Source organism: Euleptes europaea, chromosome 11 (assembly GCF_029931775.1).
Source record: "Euleptes europaea isolate rEulEur1 chromosome 11, rEulEur1.hap1, whole genome shotgun sequence".
Lineage (NCBI taxonomy): Eukaryota > Metazoa > Chordata > Lepidosauria > Squamata > Sphaerodactylidae > Euleptes > Euleptes europaea.
The window spans coordinates 71,367,964-71,394,300 of NC_079322.1; the positions used below are offsets into that span (position 1 = coordinate 71,367,964).

Here is a 26,337-nt window from a genome sequence, read left to right on the forward strand (position 1 = left end):
CCAAGCATAAAGTTAACGAGATCAATTATTTTTGTTCCATGTCAGCGCCAGAAATTACGTGAAATTATTCTGCAGCAGCAGCAACAAAAGAAGAACGCAGCGCGTCAAGAGAAAGCACCACTGCAGCCTGTCACAACACCTCACGCAGCACCTGTTCAGCAATGGCAGCAAGAAAATCTGAACCAGGTCTTCAACCGGCCTCCTCCACCCTACCCTGGCAACGTTAGGTCAGCCATGGTTCCACCTGGAGGCTTACAGTTCCCGGGGTTTGCTGTTGATGGACAGTTTAATAGACCCCAGTTTCCAGGAGATCTGGGTGGCATGGGTGTGAGGCCTCATGGAATTAGGTATGCTTCTTGATCTTTTAGTCATAAAATAAAGTCATGTCAGCACCAGAAATTACGTGAAAGTATTCTGAGAGCCAACATGGTGTAGTGGTTAAGAGTGGTGGTTTGGAGTGGTGGACTCTGATCTGGAGAACCGAGTTTGATTCCCCACTCCTCCACATGAGTGACAGACACTAATCTGGTGAACTGCCTGGTAACTACCAGCTTTTGCTTCTGAAAGACTTCAAGAAAGAGGTCTTGTTTAGTGTCCTTGCCATGTGTCAGGGAGAGATCCAAGTAGAGAGCCTTATTTTCAAACTTGCTCTCATAAGTAGATAAATTCTATAAAACAAAAGACATGACCAGATACATTGGATTATGTTTTTGGATAGTGTTAAAGGTTGTATTGGACTGCAAAACATTTTTGTTACAACAGCCAATTTGTATACAATTCAGGGAATATATGAATGAGAAAGTTACAAGCTTTACTTAAATCAGCACTTTTTATTAATTTACTTCATTTTTGCCCTATTTTTCTCCCCAGTGGAGATCCAAAATGGCTTGGAATATTATGCCCTTCATCCTCACCACAACTCTGTGAGGTTAGGCTGAGAGAGAGTGACTAGCCCAAGATCACCCGAAAAGCTTCAATGGCAGAGTGGGGATTCAAACCCACGTCTTCCAGATCCTAGTTCAATACTCTAGTCACTACATAATGCTGGCTGTCACTTTTTCTTACTTATTTAAATCAGTCCACTCTGTTTTGATCCTAATTTTGCACTCATCAAGGTATGAACATAAGATCTGATTTGTGGGTCAGATCCAAAGTCCATCCAGTCCAATATTCTGCTCCCACCAATAGCCAACAAACTTTGTTAATTGTGTTAAATACATTACAATAGACCATCCAAGTCAATGCCAAGCCTCTTTTTACTTCTTCCAGATTTGGTTTTTCTGGAGGTGGTCGTGGTCCTCCACCATGTCAAGAACGTTTCCTTGGTCCTCCACAACAGATGCAACGTGCTGCAGTTCCACCACAACTAAGAAGATCCATGTCTATAGATCTGCCTAGACTAACAAACAAACCACAAATGAGTAATCCTATTGGGCTGCCCCAGCATTTCCCACCACAAGGTATTCAGGTTCAGCAGCATAACATAATGGGCCAGGCATTCATCGAGCTGTGTCACAGAGCACCTGAAGGCAGACCAAGGCTTCCTTTTAATTCCTCGTCAACTACTGCGGCTATGAACATGGTTCCCCAGCACCAGCTGCGTGCAGGGTTTGTGCCTCGGCAGGACTGTCAAGGCTCAAGACAATTGGAGCCAGCAAGACACAACCCTCCACTGCATGCGTCCACAGGCTTGGAACATTTACCACCCTCTCAGCAAGATCCTGTGAATGCCAGTCCTGTGCTGGTCATGTGCCCTTTAAATCATCCACCAGTTAACGAGGCTTTTCCAGGAGCTCCTCTGCCAGCATCAGCCTCTGCTGAAGCAACGGGTGGTTTACAGATTCCAAACCAACACACTGATGGATTAGAAGAAAAGCTTGATTCCGATGATCCTGCTGTGAAGGATTTAGACGTCAAAGACCTCGACGGTGTGGAGGTGAAGGATTTAGTCGATGAAGATCTTGAAAATCTAAACCTAGACCCAGAGGATGGGAAAGGGGATGAGCTGGACACATTAGATAATCTTGAAACTAATGACCGTCACCTTGATGACCTCCTAAGATCAGGAGAATTTGACATAATTGCTTACACGGATCCAGAACTTGATTTGGGTGACAAAAAGAGTGTGTTTAATGAGGAGCTGGATCTCAGCGTCCCGATAGATGATATCCAGGGCAAAGGAGATGATGCTCAGCAGAAGCCTCAAGATAATAAAGCCGCAGTTCCTGCAGACTTGCTTGTGCTTCAGAAAAAGCCTGTCGAGGTTACCGAGATTAAAACCGAAGTGCTCTCTCCAAATATATTAGAGGAAGTGAAACCTGAAAATGAAAAAAGTGATGGGAATGGGGCATCTTCAAGCACTCCCCTTACCGCTGAAACAGAATTGCTCAATGGAGAGAAGAAGTCCACGTTCCTTTGTAATGTGGAGCTACCAGACAAAGCAAGTACTAACGAGGAAACCACTATGTCTAGTCCAGGTGCTGTCCAGGGCCCTGCTCAAAGTATAACAAGCCCTTGCAATATTTCTGGATCTACTCCAGTTCTTACAAGTTTGCTAGCTAACGAGAGTTCAGACAGCTCTGACTCCAGGCCACTGAACTCTCCCCCTCACTCTTTGCCAGCAGCACAAACCAACCCCGTTTCAAGTATTCCACAGACTTTAATGGCACCTGCTGGTCAGACCATGGAAAATGCAGTGCCTCCCAATGTGAACGTGGTTCCACAGATAAGCCATAATTTCTCTCAAGGGACAGCAGTGAATCCGGCCTTCATCCCCGGCCAGCCTGTTAACCATAACTTGGGGACAGGGCACCCTGGGAATCAAACTGTGCCTGTTGTGAATCGCCCCGGACCCAGTGGTATGCCTTCTTCCCAGCAGATGATGCTTCCTCAAACATTGGCCCAGCAACAAAATCGAGAGAGGCCTCTTCTGCTAGAGGAACAGCCTCTGCTGCTACAGGATCTTTTGGATCAAGAAAGGCAGGAGCAGCAGCAGCAGCGACAGATGCAGGCTATGATTCGCCAGCGTTCAGAGCCATTTTTCCCTAACATTGGTACGTTTTTTCCTACCAGTAGTCATTATAGTAATATAGTTATTTGTTGTCTGGTATGCATAGAAACCCACCAGTGTCTATCAGTACCAGAAATGGATCAGATATAATAGCTGTGTCCTATTTGTGTGGAGAAAATGGAGAATGAAAATTGGAAGGTTGGACAAGGCAGGAGAAGGGTCTCTGCCCTTGCAGAAAATGGTGTGTGAAGGTTCGCACTTTGCAGCTCTCCCCAATGGTTGGATGAGCATTACGTTCTGAGCATAGCCATGTGGATGGTAGATGTGGTCAGCACACTCAGCCAGTCCCCAACCCTGAAACAAATGCTATTTACCTTACATACCGGGACTTCTGCCGTTGCTTCTTTTCTTTTATCTTTGTTGCTCCCACTTGAGAGCGGAGAAGAGAAACAGTCAGTTAGCATAAAGAGAGAGAAATGGGAAGGTATTGTGTAGGGGGGGAGGCAGAAGCAATTCCACCTCTCTGCCACTCCTCACCATCATGAATTTTTGCACATCTCCACTTGTATATCTTATTCCCATATTTGCTAGATTACATGTAGACACAATTTTTAAGGCATTTAATGACATTACACATACTTCATTCCAAGCTCATATGAACCTGCATGCTTTGTAGATGTGTAGAAAATAAATCTTGGGTTAAATTTTAGCCTCACTATAGTCTCAAATGAAAATGTGAAAATGCTGGGTTTACTCGACTGAAGCAAACCTGCAGATTTTAGGATGGGCAGAGCTGGCAGCTGGGAGAGAGAGTGAGACCAGCTTAGTCAAAATCCAGTAATAAGAAGCACTTGAGTGAAGCCCTCAGCGTGGCGGTGGGGAGACTGAAAACCTCGATGCCAATGTGCATTGGAGAAGCACTTGACACATTCCATTATCAGGCACCATCTTTCCTGATCTCTTCTTAAGCAGCAGTGCAGGTTTTCTCCTTGGAAATGGGATATCACAGTTCTGGCACTGGCTCAGGCCTCCCATTAAGGGGGAGCTGGCACCTTAGCAGTTCTGCTCCCGGCAGAAGTCTGCTTTGCAGTGATGTCGGTCGGCATCTCACCATCCATCTGATAGATTAGCCCCGTCTCACTGTAATGTGAATCCCATTCTTATCTCGTTATGGGAGTTTCTTAAAGAACTGTGCAGTAACCGCTTAAGTGGTCTGAAGAATTGAAAGACTCATGGCACAGTTTTTCTGTTGCAACTGAATAATACTTTTAAAAAGTTGTAGTTCTAAGTGGGTGAGCTGATCTTAGGGTTGCCAACCTCCAGGTACTGAAATGAATAACAGCAGAAAATTGCCCAGCTTAAATAACCAAAAGTGTAATAACTTATAAGATAGTGTACATCACCAACCAATATATAAACAATCCTATAACATCATATATATGTCTAAATCAATCCAGCTAATAGAGTCCACATTGGAGTGTTATTATCAGCCGCTCAACTTCCTTTTTGCAAAGTATTGCGTTTTCCAAGCCTCAGGTAAATTGAAAAAGGAAATTCCTCATATGGTGCATTCGTGGAGTAGTATCCTGACAGATGCACAATTCTTCATGGACAGACCACAGGTCTCACAAACCAGCCAAGTCAGTGCTGCAAAGCTACAGGGGTCCGGGTATCGCCCTGTTTCGACCCGCGTGAAGAAGGACCTGGCAACCCTAGCTGATCTGTACAAGTAGGATTTTGTATGCTGGCAGCTTTGTTTAATTAAAATACATTGCAGGTTTAACAGCTCTTAAAACTCTTGTTTGTAGATTTTGATGCAATCACTGATCCTATAATGAAAGCGAAAATGGTGGCCCTGAAAGGGATTAATAAAGTAATGGCACAGAACAATATGGGGATGCCTCCAATGGTCATGAACAGGTAGGAAAAATAAAAAATAACTTAAAATGGGACAGGGAATAATAGAAACTAATAGGAATTGATTTTCCTGGGTTGGGAGGGAGCTATGGAGACCTCAGGTGAAGCTTGTAGATTAGTTAGAGGAGGAGGAGGCAGTATTGGCATTCCTGGGCCCTTGGGAACTTCTCCACACTAAGGAAGGGGGCAAGGCACCCGGGGTGGTGGTGGAGAGAAGGTGCGGCTGAGAGGGACTTTTGATATCAGCTTTCCAATTGAGGAGAGCAGGGCAGAGATGAGGAGTATCAGTTTCAGGAGTAAAATTAATTGACAGTCAGGTTTTGCCTTTTGTTAGGCAACACAATAGACAATTGTGCCCCCCCCCCCCAAAAAAACCCCCACCATGAATAGAATCATAGCCAGCAGTGCCTGATTGGGTCGGTTTCTAACTGGTTTTTCTGAAATCAGGCTTCAGGTTTCTGGCTTGTCAACATCACATAAACTAGCCCTCCTTGGAGATCTTCAGGAGGCCCTGCAAGGCTTGTCTGTTTGAGGGGGTTGAATGGCAGGCATCTTTTAAAGGCGGGGGAGAGATCTGGGGTTTCCTGTTTCAGGTTTTGAAAATGCTTTTAACTATTATCGTAAGCCACCTTGAACTACAAGGAAAGGCGTGATGAAAATGTTTTGATAAATATAAGTAAATAGATATAAATGGATTGAGTAAAGTGGCCTGCTCCTGCCTTTCTTCTGCCCCACTCACCTTCTTTGTTCCTGCACTTCCTTTCTTACTTTGGCAAAACAGGTAGGGAGGTCGAAGGCTAATAAAATGGAGGCTGAAAGGTCATGATAATATCCTATCATGCTCTCTTAAGATTGCTGGGTGGGATATGCCCAAAATCAACTTTAACAAGAAAAGAAAAAAAGGACCTCAGAATGGCGGAAGCCCCAGACAGTGGGAGGGAAGGATTAGCGACACTAGGAGACATCAAACTTGTCTTGCTTATTTTATATCCGATGTGCAAGTTGTAAAATAAATTGAAATCTTGGTTTTCTGTTATATATTGGTAGATTTGCCTTTATGGGTCAGTCTGTGCCAGGAGCACAGAGTGGTGAAGGCCCGAATCTAGTACAACAAGCAATTACACAGGTAATGTAATCTGTCTATGTTTCTCAGTAAAATGGCTTATTTTTTTTAAAATGGAATCATAATATACGAGCCAGTAAAGGGTAGCGGGTGGGGTGCTGGGTGTACCTGGGTCCAAATCCTTCATGTACTCATTGGGTAAACTGGATTAAAATACTGGCCTCGGTTCCTAGAGACCTTCAGGTGTTGCCCTTCATAGCAGTGGTCATTTGTTTTGAGGTGTGGCAACTGTCTCCCAAGTCAAGCAGCAGCCTTTAAAGGTTGGGGTTGGAGCCATGCACGCAACATAACGCAATCTCGGGAGCAGCCTCACACACGGGAAATGGAGTATCCAAATGCAGAAACCTGTTACTTTTTGCAGGCTGCCACGCCCATAGGGTTTGTTTGTTTATTTATATCCTGCTCTATCCCAGCCAAGGCTGGGCTCAGAGCAGCCCTCCTAGAAACCGGTGGAAGATGTTCGGAGGTGGGTCCAGGGGGTGGCGATCGGCAGGCATGCACGATAGCATCACTTTCGGTGTGATGCAGAAGCATCGGCATTGCGCAAGGGGACGCTCTGGCACTTGCCCCAAAACATGAGCTTTTGTGGAAAGTGAGTGTGTTCCCCCAGTTCAATACCAGCTCTTCTGCATCATGCTGGAAGTGACATCATTGCATGCGGATGCCGTTCGCTCCCCTCCCTTTCAGCTGGCCTGTTTCCGCCTGCCAAACAGTGAAGTGTTGGTGGGCGTGGAAAGGAATCAATAGGAGATTGCCCTGCCGTTAGCAGGCACCTGGGAATCCTACACTGGCTTCATCAGGCTAGCTATAAAAGAGTTATGTTACCACATTCTAGCATTGTTTCTTTTTTTCTTTTAAGGATGGAAACCTAACACCTCAGATTTCTAGACCAAACCCTCCAAATTTTGGTCCTGGTTTTGTAAGTAAGTATATCTCTGTTACATTTATTCTATGTGATCCTGGCTTGCTACACAAAAACATCTTCGTGCATATTTTATTTTTCAAAATATTTGTAACTTTTATTTATGTCTGTCTAAAGACCACTAATTCTCTGGCATTTACTTCTAAATTAGATCAGAATTCAAACAAATAAACTAAGACATTCTGAACCATTCTGAATACAAGAAAAATAATTTTACGAAATCATAGTAAAACAGTTTATATTGCTTTGAAAGAGAGGCATTTGTTCAGTCTGAATTGAATTTAACTTTTTGAAGACATTAAACAAAAGTTTACCTATGTGGTTCAACATTTTAGAGATCTAACGGGATAAAATGTGGAACAGGGTTATCAAATAAAAAAGTTCAAAAATGTTATGTATAGTTATTTTACACTTCTGCTGTGAAATAGATCAGCCCAAGAACTATATCACTGGAGATAAGGACTGAGCAAAATAATAATACAGTATATGAGAACATATTCAGAATCTTTTCATTATTTAACAACAACAAAAAATTCTCAACGTTATGTTCATTAACTCAAGTTATAGCATCCTACATGGTATAACAGGGAGTTTGTGTTTGTGTTTCTGATAACAAGATCAAAAATTAATCATAGCTTTTATTTTGAGGAATTTGTCCTGCTGCAGCAAAAATTTGGAGCAAGATGTGCAAAATTGTTGAGAAAATATCAGTTTGTTATTATATTTAGATCCATTGCTTTTCCATTTTAACTTGTCCTGTGAAGGAATGTGATTATCAGGAATTACATACAGGACAACTGATAGAATTTTATGTGAAATAATAACAAAAGAAAAATGGTAAAGGTGAAATAACTTTATTCAAAACTGGATTCGTTTTATTAGTCATTTGCAAAATGCAGCTTTCACTTCCATATCTTAAGTAGGGTTGCCAGCTCTGAGTTGGAAGTGGAATTTTGGGGGTGGAGTTTGAGGAGGGCAGGATTTGGGAAAGAGGAGGGACTTCATTGGGTATAATACCATAGAGTTTACCTTCCAAAGAGGGCATTTTCTCCAGGTGAACTGATCTCTATTGCCTGGAGATGTAACAGCGGGAGATCTCCAGCCACCACCTGGAGGCTGGCAACCCTAATCTTAAGCATTCAGTTTATTGTACATACAGTTTTTCCTGCTGCAAAGCAAAAAAGGCTTTTGTAGCTTAATTGTCAGTTTCAAAACGGTGGCACTGAACCTTGATCAGGCTACCAGTGCTGTCTTATATAAGAGATTTTGTGCATACCTAATGAGCAGTGTTCTCTCTCTGAGGGGGAGAGCATCTTGCTAGAGACGGGTGATTCCCTTCCGGTTCCTTGGGACAGGCAGGATGTAAACAAACTAACTTCCTGTTTCCTGCTCCGGAATCGCCCTTTCCTCAGTTTCTCTTCCTGCCTCGCTGTGGGAAGGCAGCAGCTGGGGTTGCTCCGCAACCCACTACCACAGACGCCATTTTCATCGACCGCGCACAGACCATTTTAATCGCGCGCCCAGCGCCGCTTGCGCTTACCGGACAGACCGTTAACTCTACGCCTCCCGTCGATCAGCTGGCAGCCGACGATCAGCTGACGAAAAGGTGCATGGCAAACCAAGCGGCAAGCGCGCCCAACGATTTCCTCGATTGGGGGAACTCATGGAGGGACTCGTTCCAGTGCCCCCCCCCCCCCGCCACATGGGCCCTCCGGCAGCCGCAAGGGTGGCAACGCGGAGCGGCAGGCTTCCTCCTTGTCCTCTGGCAAACGGAAACAGCCGGACACCAAACCCAAAAAGGACCAAGAGAGGAGAAAGAAGCCCGACCTGGCCGGCGCCAGCCCAGCCGCCCCTCAATCCGGCGGCGGGAAGAAGCAGCGCCAGGAGGCGTCTCCCCCGGCTGCAGTGCGCCCTGGATCCGGGATCAGGAATGGTGCCTGGGAAACGGCCGCCGCCGCAGGAGACACCGGCGAACCGGCAACTTGGGTAAATGGTGAGCCTCAACTCCCCCCCGGCCAGCAGCCTGTACAGCCCACCGGGGTACCGCCAGTCCAATTCACCGGGGGCCCCCAGAACGACCTGATCGCCCTCATGCGGCAGGTCCTCAGGGAAGAATTTCCCTTTTTACAGCCCGCAGCCCAAGGGGGCTTGCAGCCGGCTCCCTCATATGTGCCCCAAGGGGGCTTAGGGGGCGTTCATTCCTATTATCCTCCTGCCCAAGCAGGGAGGGAGGAAGGTCCCAGCACCAGTTCTGCTGCGGTTAACCTCAAGTCCTCTGCTATCAAAGCGGGAAAGAAGGTCACGAATCCTCCCGACCCAATGCAGGACGATGACTCCCCCACCTCCTCCCAAATATGATTCCGAAGCACCGACTCAACCTGGAATGGGAAAAGCCCCTGAGCAACAGACCTCTTCCCTGTAACATCACCAAGCTTTACACCCTGGCCCCGCATGCCATGGAGCTTTTACGCCTACCCCTAGTGGAAGGACCAGTGGCAGCGCTCCAGTCACCGAGCCTTCTCTCAGGAGATGGCATGGGGCTCTCTAAGGAACCCCTTGGACAGGAAGGCTGACCAGGCCTCCCACAAGACCCACGAGGCATTAGCCACGTCCATTCAAACCTCAGCAACCGCAACCATCTTTGCAAGGGCAGCTATAGTGTGGGCGAGGAAACTCGCCACCCTTCTCCCCTTGGAAGACCGCAAGGCGAATGAGGGCCTCAATAGGCTGATGAAAGCAATCTCCTTTTTGGCGGATGCCACTCTGGACTCTATGACGCTTTCTGCAAGGGCCATGGCAACCAACAATGTAACCAGGCGAGCCCCCTGGCTACGCGCATGGCAGTCGACCAAGGATCCAAATCCATGCTGTTGGCTTACCCCTTCCAAGGCGGCAAACTCTTCGGAGACAAGCTCGAAGACATTTTAGTGGAGACTAAGGACAGAAAAAAGGCCATGCCCGGGAACCTCAGGAAGGAGCACCGCCCCTCGTCTTCCTTTAGTTCCTACCCCACTCTTGCGCGGCCTAGAGCGGACTCAAGGCGACCAGCATGGTCAGGCACAAGAGGGGCCAACAGAGAGGGGCAACGCTACGGCAGACCGAATCAGTTCCAGAACCAGAGGCCAGGCAAGCCAAACCACGCTTTCAAGCCAAAGAAGCAATGACAACGAATCTGCACTTGTGGGAGGACGACTGAGACTCTTCATGCACCAATGGGAGCAGGCGCAACCAGATCGGTGGGTGCGAGAAGTCATTCAGCACAGCTACCGAATAGAGTTTCTACGCCTTCCACCGGACTGTTTCGTTCCGTCACCCACTCCACGCAAACACGACAAACGCACCAGGATCATGTCAGCCATTCGTCATCTTCTGCAAATACAGGCCATCGAACCTGTACCAACGGCAGAGAGGTTCTGAGGGGTCTACTCTGTCTGTTTTACAGTTCCCAAGAAGAACGGAGACTGGAGGGCCATCCTGGATCTACAGTTCGTGAACGAGTTTGTCCAAGCCAAACACTTCCGCATGGAGACCCTGAGATCCATCGTGGAAGCATTGCGACCAGGGATGTTCCTCTCGTTGATAGATCTGACGGAGGCCTACCTGCATGTCCCCATACATACGGGCCATCGACGCTTTCTCCGCTTTGCCTTCGGGGACCTTCACTTCCAATTCAGGGCACTCCCGTTTGGTCTTTCTCCAGCTCCTCGGGTGTTCTCCAAAGTTCTCGTCACCCTGATAGCGCTCCTACGGAGGGAAGGGATACACGTCTACCCGTCTCTCGACGACATCCTGGTCTGCGCACCCACGGTGGACACAGCCACCCATCACACCTCCAGAGTTATTCAGGTGCTGAGCAACCATGGCTTTCTCATCAACAGAGCCAAAAGCAACATCTCTCCGTCCCAAAGGATACAACACCCAAAGGATACAACCACGGACGCCAGCCTGGAGGGGTGGGGAGCCACTCTAGGCCATCAGGTGGCCCAGGGCACATGGTCGCCGCGAGAACAGGCCATGCACATCAACTGACTGGAGATGGGAGCAATCCACAAAGCGCTACTACAGCTCCAGACGAGTATTGCGGGCCGCCACGTGATGATTCGGATGGACAACATTTCCGCCAAGGCCCACCTGATAAAGCAGGGGGGGTCCAGATCTTCCTCCCTGCAGGGGGAGGCAACCAAGATCCTATCATGGGCCGAGAAGCATCTTCTGTCAATCAGGGCAGATAATATACAGGGCAAGCTCAACACTCAGGCGGATTGGCTCAGCTGCCAAACGATAGACGAGGGCGAGTGGTTGCTGAACGAGCGGCTATTTCACCTCCTAATACAACGTTACGGGATGCCGACAGTGGCTCTTTTTGCCTCACCGACAAACAACAAGACACCCCGCTTCTTCTCCAGGTATGCCCACAGGGAAGCGGAGCAAGTGGATGCCCTACTCTCACCCTGGCCCCAGGGCCTCCTATACGCCTTTCCACCACTCCCGGTCATTCCCAAAGCACTGAGGAAGGTCCGGCAGGAACAGGCGACCGTCTTGTTCATAGCCCCAGACTGGCCATGCAGGCCGTGGTACTCCACCCTGATGGAACTATCCATACAAGATCCCTTGCGACAGCCCACGTCGCAGGACATGCTGCAACAGGGACCGGTCTGGCATCTGGACTCGGGCTGGCTCAAACTGACCGCCTGGCTATTGAGAGGCAGTGGCTTCTGAGTCATGGGTACCAGATCGGCGGCGTCAACACCATACTGGAAGCTAGAAGACCCTCTACACAGATGATATATAATGCATCCTGGAAGGCCTTTGTCAGATGGTGCCGTTGTAAAGAAGTAAATCCCATGGCACCGTCCGCAGCTGAGCTACTGGGATTTCTGCAGGACGGAGTGCACCAGGGCCTCAGGACATCCACCCTCCGGAGTCAACTGGTCGCTATAGCCACAGTCAATCCCACCACGGAGGGGCGCACAGCACTACTAGACACCCTCACATAAAATCCTTTCTGAAGGGGGTCGCTCAGAAGTCACTGCCTGTCCGGCACCACTTCCCATCATGGCGGCTTCATGTCGTCTTGTCAGCCTTGACTAGGCCTCCCTTTGAACCGTTGACAGAAGTTTCTCTCAAATACCTACGCCTCAAGACACTGTTCCTGACAGCAGTCACCTCAGCGCGCAGGGTCTCCGAGCTGGGAGCTCTCTCTATGAGGGAGGGACTTTGCGTATTCCACCATGACAAGGTGGTCCTCAGACCGGACCTGACCTTCGTTCCTAAAGTGGGTTCCAGCTTCCACAGGCAACAGGAGACACATCTGCCATCCTTCTGTCCACGCCCAACTCACGACAGGGAGAAGGACTGGCACACCCTGGACATGGTGCGTGCCCTCCACATATATCTGGGGTGCACAGCACCATTCAGAAGGACGGACTCCCTCTTCATCTCGGTGTCAGGGGCCAACAAGGGCAACAAACTGTCCAGATCTACCATCAGCCGCACCCTGCGCTTCTGCATCGTGGAGGCCTACAGGGCAGCCGGCGTGCCGATGCCACAGGGCATCACAGCACACTCCATACGAAGCACGGCTACCTCGGCGGCTTTCGACAAACAAGCCTCCGTTGAAGAAATATGCAAGGCAGCCATGTGGTCCTCCATCTCGACCTTCGTGAGACACTACCGCCTCAACGCCTACGCATTGGCTGCTGCGGCCTTTGGCCATAGAGTAGTAGATGAACGCTAACCCACCCTGAGGATGTCACAGCTCTTGGACATCCTGTCTCTAGCAAGATGCTCTCCCCCTCAGAGAGAGAAGGGAACCTTGGGTACTTACCATGAAGGTCCTTTCTTCTCTAAGGAGAGCATCTTGGCCCACCCTGGGCGAGAACGGAGCCCTCTCTATAAGTACATGTTCGCTACATGGCTAGACTCAGGACAGGGCGATCCCTGCCAGTCAGGACAAGATTGTCTATATTGTTCTCTAGCAGTCACCTTAGTTAATGTTACCCTTGTTGAGGTGTATCGCATATCTGAAGAAAGCATTCAAGTTAACTTGGACTCATTCCTCTATGTCCGCCGCAGTAACACGGCAAGTTTCCTTTCTTCCTGATAATCTCCTAGCTCGGAAAGTATTGAAACTGAGGAAAGGGCGATTCCGGAGCAGGAAACAGGAAGTTAGTTTGTTTACATCCTGCCTGTCCCAAGGAACCGGAACGGAATCACCCGTCTCTAGCAAGATGCTCTCCTTACCTCAGAGAAGAAAGGACCTTCACGGTAAGTACCCAAGGTTCCCTTCTACATCCCTCTTTTCATTTTTATTTCAATTCTGCTACAAAAACAAATAAATGTTAATGCTATGGGAGTCCTTTGAAAGGGAGAATCTATTTTCTGAAATTAGGCTAAGGGGAGAGGTTTGAAATCTTTAAAAAATTGTTTCTTGGAAAGGTGTTTATAAAGGATCCTTGGTGCAAAACTGTCGCACATCTGAAAAGTGAAACAATTTTTTTAATCAGTTTGAATGCTTATTAAAAATATTGTTTGATTTTTGTCCCCCCTCCCAACAGATGATTCACATAGAAAGCAATATGAAGAATGGCTGCAAGAAACACAGCAACTGCTTCAAATGCAGCAGAAATTCCTTGAAGACCAAATAGGAGCACACAGAAAATCAAAAAAAGCACTTTCTGCAAAACAGCGTACTGCGAAGAAAGCTGGCCGAGAATTCCCTGAGGAAGACGCAGAGCAGCTTAAGCATGTTACAGAGCAGCAGAGTATGGTTCAGAAGCAGCTAGAACAGGTAAGGGGGAGGGTGTTGGGCTTGGCAGAAGGCTGGTGGTGAACTCTATTGTTGCTAACTAAATTGTGTTAAAACAGCAGTGGTTTTTAAAAAACGACAGAAGAGGTGGTAAAGGAAGCAATGCACACAGGTATAGGATTCAGACTACCAAGTAAAGGCTTTGGACATTCTTGCATATCTTGTATCACACAAACAACAAAGATGTATATATGCCATAGAAACTGATGACCTCCAGGACATTACGTTGCTGATTTAAGAGTAGTAGTTCTCTTACAAAGGGATTTCAAAGGGAGATTAGAAAGAGAGACTGCTGAATTACAAGTAATAATGAAGCTCAAGACTATGCATTCTCTGGGACTTAATAGAGATCTGGGATTCCTGTCTCATTACTAATGCTGATTTCTCTATGCCTGCTACCCCTCTGCATATCACACCTCATCCAATCACGTCTACTAATGCCATTTACTTGCTTTTTACATTACATTGCCATTGTGTGTCTAATTCACTCTCTCTGCTTAAGGATAGATGGAACCACATTCTAGCTGTATCTGAAGAAGTGAGCTGTGGCTCACGAAAGCTCATACCATGACAGAAGTTTTGTTAGTCTTTAAGATGCTACTGGACTCTTGCTCTTTTCTCCAGTTTTTGAGCTAGACTTCAGTGTTTATCAAATATTTTTCCTATTTATTTAATTTTTTTCCTATTTATTTTTTTCATATGTCTATAACTTGGGGAAAAGAAAGCAATGCCCCTATGAAGTATCTCTTAATGGAAATTTTACATTGTAGATCCGAAAGCAACAAAAGGAACATGCAGAACTCATTGAAGAGTACCGCATCAAGCAGCAACAGTGTGGCATGGGCCCTCATACCATGATGCCCGGCATGCCGTCTCAGCCGCCAATGGTCCCAGGAGGATCACCACCAGCAATGGGTCAGCAAAGCTTCCCGATGGTACCACAACAGCTTCAGCATCCGCAGCATACAGTTGGTGTTCCTGGGCAACCCAGCCAGCCTCGGATGCCAAGTTTGCCTGGGTGGCAACCTCCCAACACTGGCCCGACACACATCCCCCACAATGCACCAAGACTGCAGCCTCCACTAACACAGTTGCCGGTGAATCCTGTGACGCCCACTTCTGTTCCGGCTCCCGCTGCAAGCGTGCAGTCAGGGCCGCCGCCACGTGTCGAGTTCGATGACAATAACCCGTTCAGCGAAAGCTTCCAGGAGCGGGAACGAAAGGAGCGTCTGCGAGAGCAGCAGGAAAGGCAGCGGATTCAGCTGATGCAGGAGGTGGATCGGCAGAGAGCTTTGCAGCAAAGGATGGAAATGGAGCAACATGGCCCGATGGCCTCAGAATTAAATGCAAGGCCTCCCTTGAACCAAGTCCCATTCTTCAATTCTGACCTGCCCTGTGATTTCATGCAACCTCCACGGCCCCTTCAGCAGTCTCCACAGCAGCAGCAGCAAATGGGACCCATTTTGCAGCAAGGACCGTTGAACACTGCATCTGACCCCAACTTTCTCCTGTGTGGTGAGCAACAACCTGTGGGATCTTCCCCTTTTGGACCTGATCCACCCCCTGTTCCAGATGGAAGTCCCACTTTCCATTCTGTTAAACAATCCCATGGAAATATCTCTGGGGCCAGCTTTAGTCAGTACCAAGGTAGACCTCAGTTTGCCCCTAGCTTGCCTGCATCTTCTCCGGCAGCCGGCACCGGTTCCCCCTGCAGTCAGGACACCGGCATGACCCACGGAACCAGCTGTCCTGGAGTAAGTCAGTCCCTCATTCAGCTCTATTCTGATATCATTCCAGAGGAGAAGGTCAAAAAGAAAAGAACAAGGAAAAAGAAAAAAGAGGATGATGCCGAATCAATAAATACCCCGTCGACACCACACTCAGATATCACAGCACCCCCAACTCCAGTTGTTTCAGGTGCCGTCTGCACCCCAACAGTGAGCACGCCCAGTGAACTTTCACGCCATCCAGGGGAGATGGAGACAGAAGAGCTGGCAGGCTCATCAACTCCAAATGCGGCAGAGAGTCAGTCTTCCTTAGAACCGAAAGGTCAGCTCTCCAATAGCGATTTGCCACAAAACAAATTGCCTGAGCAATCAAGCGTGAAGCCAGAAACAGACAAGGTCAAGACTGATGCTTCTGGGAGCATTCAGGAAATTAGACCGGAAAAGACAGAAGCTGATCAGTGCCCTAGTCAAGCTGAGCCTAAGATGGAGACTCAAAGTGGCATTAAAGTGGAAGAGGATAAAGCCTCAGCACAGCCTGCCCCTTCTTCAGAGGGTCAGGCACAACCCACCAGCATCCCAGGAGCAAAAGGGGAAACAGGGAACGAACTCCTCAAACACTTGCTTAAGAACAAAAAATCTGCCTCTCTTCTCAATCAGAAATCAAAAAGCAGCTTCCCATCAGAAGAGAGTACTGAGGAGAGCAAATACATGGAAAAACGGGACCCAGCTGAAGGCAGCATGGTAAGCACATTATTTTTTATTAACATCCAGACTGTCAGAGTATTGAACATTCATTATACAGCATAATAAACAAATGTGTTGGGTTGATTCTTTTTTGAAAGGCCAATGCCTAAAAAAATATCTGAGGATATCTGTTGGACATAATTCACTGTGCTCTAGATTGGGGTAACAAGGGCTTTGACTTCCTCCAAGGGTCACCACATAAAGCCGGAAGTAAAGAAGTATGACCCCGAGCATATGAACCCCTTCGCCAACTCCAGTAGTGTTTGAATACATCGTTCCAGCAGCTGATCCTCTCTTGCTGGAGCAAACATCTTATTTCCTTCTCCTGGCCAATCTAATTAGGTTTATCCCAGTTTCAAATTTTGATGTTCCTGTATAACATATGGAATGGCTAAAGTTAGGTTTAACAGATTGGGGAGCAGGGAGTGCGAATAAGTATGTTTGTATAAATGGGTTAGATCTAGGCTACATTTTCCATCAGTGAAATGGAATTTTCTTGCCTCACCCCTCCCATTGCAGCCCACTTACCTCCACAAAAAGCTACTCCTGGGGGACAGGGAACCTTAATGGAAGACACAAGAGGGTCCACAGTGGAAAGAGATAATCAGTGGCAATTGCCTGTTTAATCTTGATCCAACCCCATGAATTTATTTTGCTGCTTTGCTATCATCCACTATTGTCTAGGCTAGTGGAAACACAAGAATTATCTGGTTAGATCAGATTATGGTCACTCTAGTCCAGCGTTCTGTTGTCAACAGCTATCAAGATGCCTCTGGAAACTGACAACAAAACAATGGAGGTGATGGCCATCACCTGTGGTGTGTGCCAGGAATCTAATATACTGCCACTGAATATGGAGGTTCTGTTCAGTTATCACAGCTTATCACCTTTAGTTGTACACCAGATAAATTTGTGAAATTGTGAATTTACATTTGCTGTTTCTTTTTTACTTTGTGTGAATGTGGCATTGCACAGCTTTTTATAACTTAGTAAACTTTTACCTGAATAGCAATGGCAATGCTCAGTAGCTGCTTTGGGTGCCTAGAGAATAGTGGTGCTGAATATCGGCTATACAACAAGTCTTAGTCGCAGAATATGCCAGCGAATTCATAAACTTTCAACATAGCATCCGTTCATAAATCTACTGTTGTTGATCAACTGCTAGTTTTTATATTCTCAGAGGGAGAAAGCTATTTTTGTTTCTTTGTCCCAGCAACCTTTGGTGCAGCTTGAAACCTGTTTTGCACCCAACATCCCCAAACAGGTTCGGTCTGCAGTACATCTTGGGTTCATTTGTAAGATACAACAAGCTGCTTACTTGGTGTCTTTCCATTATGCCCTGAAACATATTTTTCTGCATCCCCCTCAGACCTTTTTTATATTGAATATCCAATCTGATGAAGAGTTCTGGACAACTCAAAATTTTGCTAATTTTTTGTGATACTTTGGTTGGTCCTAGTAAAATGTGTTGCACGGTGGTGTTTATTGTAACTTGTTAGTTGCTCAATATGCCTGAACACTGGATCAAGCTACTGTATTCAATACAAGCTAGAATGCTTCTGTTAGTAGTACCAGTTATGTGTAACATATTTACTTGAAAGGAGGATGACCCCCCCTTAAAAAATGTTATACACACAAAAGTTATTATTGTACGTAAGTTGAATTTGTATGCAAATGTAAGATTCCCCCCTCCCCTTTTTGGTGGTATAACTAGGAACAAACCTAGTCTTGCATTTGAGTAAACACAGAATATCCTATGGTTTTACATGATTTTCATATTATAGTCTTAAATGCAGTAATTTGTAATGATTGCTTCTTGGAAAGCCGGCTAATTTGGCATTTATTAAAATCCTGGATCAGAGAGCTGATTTGTTTCAGTGGAAGATGATTCTTGAATATTGAGACTTCTAATTCTTTTAGCTGTGTATTTTGTCTTTATGACCCCTTAAATACTGTAAAAACAAGCAAAAGAGCTAACTAAAAAAACTTGAAAAAATTCTTATAGAAATAGTGGTGTTTCTCTAGCGTGGGTATTCTGATATATATGTAACGATTTATTTCTCTTGACTCTCTGCCTATTAGTCTTTAACAGCAGTGGTCATTGTTTTTGATGTTGTTATGGTGTGTGTGTGTGTCTGTAAAGTGCCGTCAAGTCGCAGCCGACTTATGGTGACCCCTTATGTGGTTTTCAAGGCAAGAGACAACCAGAGGTGGTTTGCCATGTCTTCCTCTGCATAGCAACCATGCTATTCCTTGGTGGTCTCCCATCCAAATACTAACCAGGGTTGACCCTGCTTAGCTTCTGAGATCTGACGAGATCAGGCTATACCATGCTGCCTTCCCTCCCTTTATGATGTGTAGAGAGCTGCATTAAAATACAATTGAGAACTTACTTCTGTAGCATGAAGAACCAGAAAATCTGGGTTTTGTTGTGGATCTTCATTGGCTCCATACCAGTTTTTGTACATTTCACTGCACAGTCACAATGCTCAGGAGAAGATGAGACATATACAACTTAAAACCAATCATTAAAAGCCTGCTGGAATATAGTGGTTTTTACCTGAGACCCCAAACTAGATGACAAAGGCATCAGACATGAGATGGTAGGGATGGAGTTCCGCAACCTGCCCCTGTTTCTTGTGGCCACTTCAGTAAATGGTGCTTCTCTCAGCAGGGCATCTGGTTTGATCTTAATGTATGGGCAGGCTCATATGGAGAAGGCAGTCCTTAAGGAACCTCAGTCCTAGGACCCGCACTCTAAATTCTGGTTGGAAATAAATTATCTGCCAGTGCAGCTTTTTTAAGAATGGTGAAATATGTTCTTGAGCAGAAGTACCAGACAGTAATCTTGCTGTTGCATTTTGGCTAGTTAAAAGTGTCCAGATAGTCTTCAAAAGACTCATGTAGCTAATTGAATCTGGATGTGATCAAAGCATAGATAACTGGCCAAATCTTTCTTATCCAAGAAGTGAGATACAGCTGGCAAAGAAACCTGAGTAGTTTTAAAGACACTACACTGCACACGTGCGACCTGAATGTTCTTCTGCAGCACCAATTGTAATAAAGGTTTCATGTGGCTGTCCTCTCAGTTCGGTGGACTCTTTAGTTGTGCCTGAACAATTGTGTAATGAAGGGAGCCTCACTCTTTGCTGCAACAAATCTGAAAAAGCCTGACATTTTGAGAAATGAATGATTGTTATAATGCGTTAACATATTGAGTCATGGGCCCCCAAAATATTTCTTCATATTAGAAAGTCTTAATCCATTTTTTCCTTCCATATTCTTTTCATTGGCTTGGGCAGGAAGGATATCACCAGAGGTGAAGATTTGTTAGTGGAGCCTGTGACCATTCATGGGAGGGGGAGGGAGCCCCTCCGCCATGTGTCCTTCTGAGGACTGTGAGGGCAGCATCCAGTAAACCAGTCTCCTCCCTCCACCCAGATCTATTTGTAAATTGCAACTTCAGGCTGAGAAACGGCCTGATGGGCAAAGACATCAGCATGGAAAAGGGAAGGGAAGTTGGAGTTGGCTCTTCATGGTCACATTGTTCTTTCCTACTTGGAATGTAGATGTATGTATAAATACTACTTAATTATAGTGACTACTGCAGCGTGAAAAGAGAACGTAGCTGGTCTGTTGTAGTTACATGTGAGTGCTTTGGCAAGAATGCTACATTCCAAAAAAAAAAAAAAAGTATAAAATTGTAAAACAAAATTATTCATATATCTCTAATATAGCTTATACCTCTTATCTTCCTTTTCCCATAAGCAATTGTTGGGAAATCCATTGCAGGGCACACTGGGATGTGGTAACAGCCAGCTTCAGAGAGCAGATTTAGGGCATGAAATGAAAAAGCAGCGAAACAAACGAACGCAAAGGGCGGGTGAGAAGGCAGCACCTCGATCTAAGAAGAGAAAGAAAGAGGAAGAAGAAAAACGGGCTATTTACCCTAACGCTGACACCTTTGTGCAGTTAAAACAGGTGAGCATTGAGAGATTCGCCAAGAAATAGAGTAAAAAAATTCATCTCCGTATTGGTCTAAAATGGGCAGGAGACTCTTCTGCCAGTGGAGGAAATTCCAAATGGTGAAAACCAATCAAGTTTTGATCTTTTGATAGTCATCATTAAGCTTTAATAAGAAAGCCATTTGGGTTCCCTGTTAATATGCCACTTCTTATTAAGAGAAGTTTATGTAACAGAGGCAGTGCTTGTCATTTGGAGAGCCACAGTCCTTGACTGGGAATTCAGCTGCATTGGTACAGGCTGAAGGAGACAGAGTATGGGGTGACATTGGCATATGCCTGAAGTGTTTTAACTAGGGTTTCAAATGAAGTGCTGACAGGACTCCTTGAGCTCTACTGTGTAAGTGGGGAAAAACTGGGCTTCTCAGGATAACCATCATCTTAGTGTAATTGAGTGGAAATTCACAGCTCGTTTGTGATGATTTTTGCCACTTTGAATCATAACTGCTCATCTTTTTCCTACAGCAACTCTCTTTACTGCCTCTAATGGAGCCGATAATTGGTGTGAGTTTTGCCCACTTCCTGCCGTATGGCAGCGGCCATCTGAATAGTGGAAGTCGCCTTATGGGAAGCTTTGGTAGCGCTACACTTGATGGGGTATCAGATTACTATTCTCAGCTAATTTACAAGGTACTTCCCCCCCCCCCACATTAGATTCTGCAAAATTTCTCTAACAAGCTCAGCAGTGGGCTTAACCTGGGGTTTGCAAGACCCTGATGTCTCTAAAAAGATCATTTTGTCGCCATGTTGTCATCAGTTGTTGTGCTTATCGAAACCAGAAATATTAGTGCAGATTATTTTATAACCTGTCTTTCTTCCTAGTTGGGACCCAAAGGGGCTTAGATCATTCTCCTCTCCTCCATTGTATCCTCACAACGACCCTGTGAGGTAGGTTGGGCTGAGAGAGTGTGACTGGCCCAAGGTCACCCAGTGAGCTTCCATGGCAGAGCAAGGATTCAACCCTGGGACTCCCAGATCGTAGTCTGACACCCTAACTGCTACACTATACTGGCTCTTACAGCCATTATTCATAGGGTTGTGAACATTTTACTCCATTCTCAAACCGATGCAATAGTGTAAATTGTTATCATAGCCTTCACAGAAGAAGGAAATGAAACCTTGGTACAAAGCAAGATAATTAAAAGCAGAAAGGGATTACTTTTTTCAAATTGGCCTTAGGCAGCATATCCCTGGCCGGTTTTTTTAAAAATTGCCTGTTAATAGATCTAGCAGACCTCAGTTTGAATTCCTTCAGTATAAAATCGTGCTAAACCTGTTATGACTGTTGTGCCACTTCAGCAATTTACAGCAACTGAAGCTCAGGCCAGCAAATAGTTTTTTTCCAGAATCAGGAATGGCAGATCAAGTTTTTATGCTCCCCGTCTACAGTAGCTTGCTGCCCATCCCACTGTACCCTAGGGCTGCTTAACCACATAGGCCCTTTGCCTCTAGGATGGGAAATGGGGTGGTTGGATTTGACCAATAGGGCCCAGATTACTGCCTCATTTATTAAAAAATTTAAATGCTGCCTTTTGTATTCACACAGACTATGGGGAGGAGGGACTGTGGCTCAGTGGTAGAGCATCTGCTTGGCATGCAGAAGGTCCCACTTTCAATCGCTAGCATCTCCAGTTAAAAGGGACTAGGCAAGTAGGTGATGTGAAAGACCTCTGCTTGAGTCCCTGGAGAGCAAGGGACTAGGCAAGTAGGTGATGTGAAAGACCTCTGCCTGAGTCCCTGGAGAGCTGCCGCCGGTCAGAGTAGACAATACTGACTTTGATGGACCGAGGGTCTGATTCAGTAGAAGGCAGCTTCATGTGTTGGAATCAGAGTTGGAAGGGACCACCAGGGTCATCAAGTCCAACCCCATGCACAATGCAGGAAATTCACAACTACCTCCCCCCACACCTAGTGACCAGAAGATGGCCAAGATGCCCTCCCTCTCATCATCTGCCTAAGCTTACAGAATCAGCATTGCTGACAGATGGCCATCTAACCTCTTCTTAAAAACCTCCAGGGAAGGAGAGCTTACCACCTCCCAAGGAAGCCTGATCCACTGAGGAAACGCTCTAACTGTTAGAAAATTCTTCCTAATGTCTAGACGGAAACTCTTTTGATTTAATTTCAACCCGTTGGTTCTGGTCTGACCTTGGGCAGCAGAAAACTCGGCACCATCCTCAATATGACAGCCCCTCAAGTACTTGAGCATGGTTATCATATCCCCTCTCAGTCTTCTTCTCTTCAGGCTAAACATACCCAGCTCCTTCAACCTTTCCTCAGAGGACTTGGTCTCCAGACCCCTCACCATCTTTGTTGCCCTCCTCTGGAGATGCTTCAGCTTGTCTACATCTTTTTTAAATTGTGCCCCAAACTGAACACAGTACTCTAATTGAGGTCTAACCAGAGCAGAGTAAAGCGATACCATCACTTCACGTGATCTGGACACTATATTTCTGTTGATGCAGCCCAAGACCGCGTTTGCCTTTTTAGCTACCGCATCACACTGCTGACTCATGTTCAGTGTTCGGTCTACTAAGACCCCAAGATCCTTTTCACACACACTACTGCTCAGACAAGTCTCCCCCATCCTATAATTATGCATTTGATTTTTCCTACCTAAATGCAGAACTTTACATTTGTCTTTGTTGAAGTGCATTTTATTAGTTCTAGCCCACTTCTCCAGCCTGTCAAGATCATCCTGCATCTTGGCTCTGTCTTCTACCGAATTTGCTACCCCTCCCAATACCCCTCCCAAGTATCATCTGCAAATTTAATAAGCATCCCCTCTATTCCTTCATGTGTACAAGACAGTAACTTCTCAGGCCTGGAAGACATAATGTAAAGTTGTCGTTGCTTGGGGACAGAAGCCTGTGTTCGATTGTGTGTCTCCCCCCCCACCCCGCCCGTTCTGCCATAACCTCTTTCTGAATAGGATTTTATAGGTCTTCTAGCAGTACCTGGAGAAAGCTAAATGAGTAGCCAAAAGTGTGACTGGCACAGGTGCAAGAAAAGGTGCTTGTGACATCACTGGGGCTGATAATGTCCCCCACCCATGCCTGGGACAGAACCATGGATATGCCAAGGGAGAAATGGCTCTCCTTGCTGTCACCTGTATGTCGCTGTATACACACCTTGCTCCGCATAGAACACACTGCAGAGGCATCTTGGTTCTTATCTAAGGAAAGGTCTCCTTTCAGTGGAAGTGTTGGTTTATCAAGGATTTGCTACTTTCTTTCTCGGTCCAAAATCAAGCGTTGTTTTTTGACTTGGCATGCAGTGTTTTGGTCGAACAGTTGTTGCATTATCTGTCAGTTTTGAGAAAATAAATATTACAAGTATATGCTTGCTAAAAACTAACTTGATGTCCTTCTGCAGCAGAACAACCTGAGCAACCCTCCCACCCCTCCAGCGTCACTCCCTCCTACACCTCCACCTGTGGCTTGCCAAAAAATGGTCAACGGATTTGCAACCACCGAGGAACTCACTAGCAAGGCTGGAATGCTTGGGGGACATGATGGTAAGCTGCTGTATATGCCGAGGATGTCCACAATGAAACCTGAGGTTACTTTGCTGTATGCTTGTAACTCGCTTTATATCAGAATGCTTTGAAATTTCGTTTACAACATTTATGGGAAGAATGTCGAGAATTATGTGAATACTCCGTGTTTGGCACAGTGTAAAATAATATAGTTGCAATCTGGATGTGGGGATTTTAGGCATTGAGATGCGTTTGCAAATTTTGGAAGTTCTTGCAGAAAGGGCCAAGCAGCTTTGAGCCTTAGGTACTGGTGGCGGTGATTTGAGTTAGGATGAGATCAGCTGCTTGGAGGTCACTTCTTTACCAATACTTTGTCCATCTTTGAAAATAAATGAAAACCCTAACCAAGGGCCTCGGTTCTGTATGTCCTGCATCCCACCACTTTCTGATGAACATGTATGAAAATTCCATCACTAAACAAAGGGTTGGTAGGTTGTTGTTGTTTTTTTTCATTTTAAATTAATGTGTATGGGGGACTTTCAGGGGGTTTGGTTAACTGAAAGCAAAAGAAAGATGAATGAAAGTTAGGGTCCAATTTTGTTCATATTTGTCATCAGTGTGTGGTAGGTTATTTATTTACCTTGTTCTTGCCGTGTTTCAGTTACCAAGGCTTTAGGACCCAAGCAGTTTCAGCTGCCTTTCAGACCTCAGGATGATCTCTTAGCCAGAGCTATGGCTCAGGGTCCTAAAAGTGTGGATGTTCCTGCTTCCCTTCCAACCCCACCTCATAACAATCATGAAGAACTAAGGTAAAGTGTCTTCTTCGAACTCCTTAGCTGTGCCATGGGTACCTGGTAGCCTAATTGGCCTCTTGGTGCTGCTGAACTCTGAGGAGGTTGCTCACAGCTTATAAATGGCCAACTGTTGCTCCTTCTTGTGCAAACCCCAAGCAAATGGTTTGATCTCTGAGATTAATTCAGGCCAGAAACTGGTCAGGTTGGGAATTTCAGGGTTGTTCATGAAAGGTGGACTCAACAAGTGACCAGAAGGAAGGCACAGACATGGATAGACATTGGCCTCTAGTGTCCTCAAATCTCGATAAAACCTTCTGCAAGAACCTACTTCTTCGCCACTAGAACAGGGTTGTGGCCTGTTCCTTGGAGCTCGGTGAACCAGCTGGGCTCTCTCTGGATACAGAGTCTTGGATTGAGGCATATAAATCAGCAGGTAGGGTTGAGCCTCTTTGGGTGGCACCATTTCCGCATACAAAATTACATATTTGGAATTTTAATTATCTTGTATGCATTAATAGTATCTTGTAGTGCCTTACAAAGATTTTTAATAGTATTCTGGTCAAACAGCTAAATTGCAAAGGCAAAGCTATGAATTTCTGATGGGAGAGATAACCATGATATACTTGTCGACATCATGGCTTGTTTCTCTTTATGGAAATGACATGGGGAATTGTAGTTTGCATCATATTGTTGTCAAACACACCTCTCGATCTCCTCTTTACTCTTCAGAATGTGAATACCATTTCCAACACTTCTGGGTTTCTTTAATTCCCAGGGTTCAAGATCCTTGTGGTGATCGAGACACTCCTGACAGTTTTGTCCCGTCTTCATCTCCTGAGAGTGTTGTGGGCATGGAAATAAGCAGGTATCCTGATCTGTCAGCTGTCAAGGAAGAGATCCCGGAGCCTGTTCCATCTCCTATCATTCCAATCCTACCCACTAGTACTGGAAAGGGTAACGCTCATTTGTATTCTAAATGCATATGCTAAATTTTCTGTCCTTGTATTATCATTTACATTAACTGCATGTATATTTTTTCTTTTTCACCAAGGTTCAGAAGCAAAAAGGAATTTTATCAAAACAGAACCTTGCTTGGGGTTTTTTGGCTCTCAGCTTGGACCTTCCCCAAATGGTCCAAAATCTGGCCTTGTATCTGTAGCAATTACTTTACACCCCACAGCTGCAGAGGTAAGGAGATGAAGTTCCAGCAAATCACATTGAGAAGCACTCCGATGGCGACCATATGCCTTTGCCTAATATGTAGATGAATCGTAAATCCAAGAGATAAAAGTAAAAGAAGCAAACATCCTTAAATTAAGGCTTGGAGCAAATTGCATCTAACCTGTGATAATATTGTGTGCTGTCTAGGCTCCTGTGGATGTGATGGCTGCCCACCTTATGTTTGGAAATGACCTGCTGCAATAAAAGTTATATACTGATTTCAGTTCAGTTTCATTGAATCGTACTGAATTTTACCCATGAAATACTCTAGGTGAAAGACTAGGGGGAGACAGGGGGGAAATTTCACACACAAAAAACCTTGTTCACTTTTTGCAGTAGCATCTTCCCGTGATCTGCAACTTTGGTGCCAGTTTTTAAAAACAGGATTCTTTCAGAGGTGATCGTTACCAAGAATCATATAAGGCAGCGCGATGACACTACATCCCACAGCCGCTCAGCTGTGGCTCTCTCTGCATGGGCACTCGTTTCTGTCCCTTCTTGCAAAACAGATGTCTGTATTCCGTGAAGAGAAGCAAGAAAATGCACACGCACACACCCTTCCCCCAACTCA

General features: G+C 45.8%; 1 protein-coding gene across 1 annotated transcript in view; it reads left to right on the plus strand.

Moving 5' to 3' along the window:
* KMT2C (lysine methyltransferase 2C) overlaps positions 1-26,337 on the plus strand; it is a 183,371-nt gene that overhangs the window by 149,032 nt on the left and 8,002 nt on the right. The window contains exons 37-49 of the mRNA XM_056857992.1: positions 46-347; positions 1,270-3,053; positions 4,819-4,930; positions 5,975-6,053; positions 6,910-6,973; positions 13,530-13,762; positions 14,551-16,248; positions 20,020-20,232; positions 20,739-20,903; positions 23,649-23,790; positions 24,413-24,560; positions 25,321-25,499; positions 25,597-25,733. Of these exons, the coding sequence (XP_056713970.1) occupies positions 46-347; positions 1,270-3,053; positions 4,819-4,930; positions 5,975-6,053; positions 6,910-6,973; positions 13,530-13,762; positions 14,551-16,248; positions 20,020-20,232; positions 20,739-20,903; positions 23,649-23,790; positions 24,413-24,560; positions 25,321-25,499; positions 25,597-25,733 (5,256 nt within the window). The remainder of the gene's footprint in view (positions 1-45; positions 348-1,269; positions 3,054-4,818; positions 4,931-5,974; positions 6,054-6,909; positions 6,974-13,529; positions 13,763-14,550; positions 16,249-20,019; positions 20,233-20,738; positions 20,904-23,648; positions 23,791-24,412; positions 24,561-25,320; positions 25,500-25,596; positions 25,734-26,337) is intronic.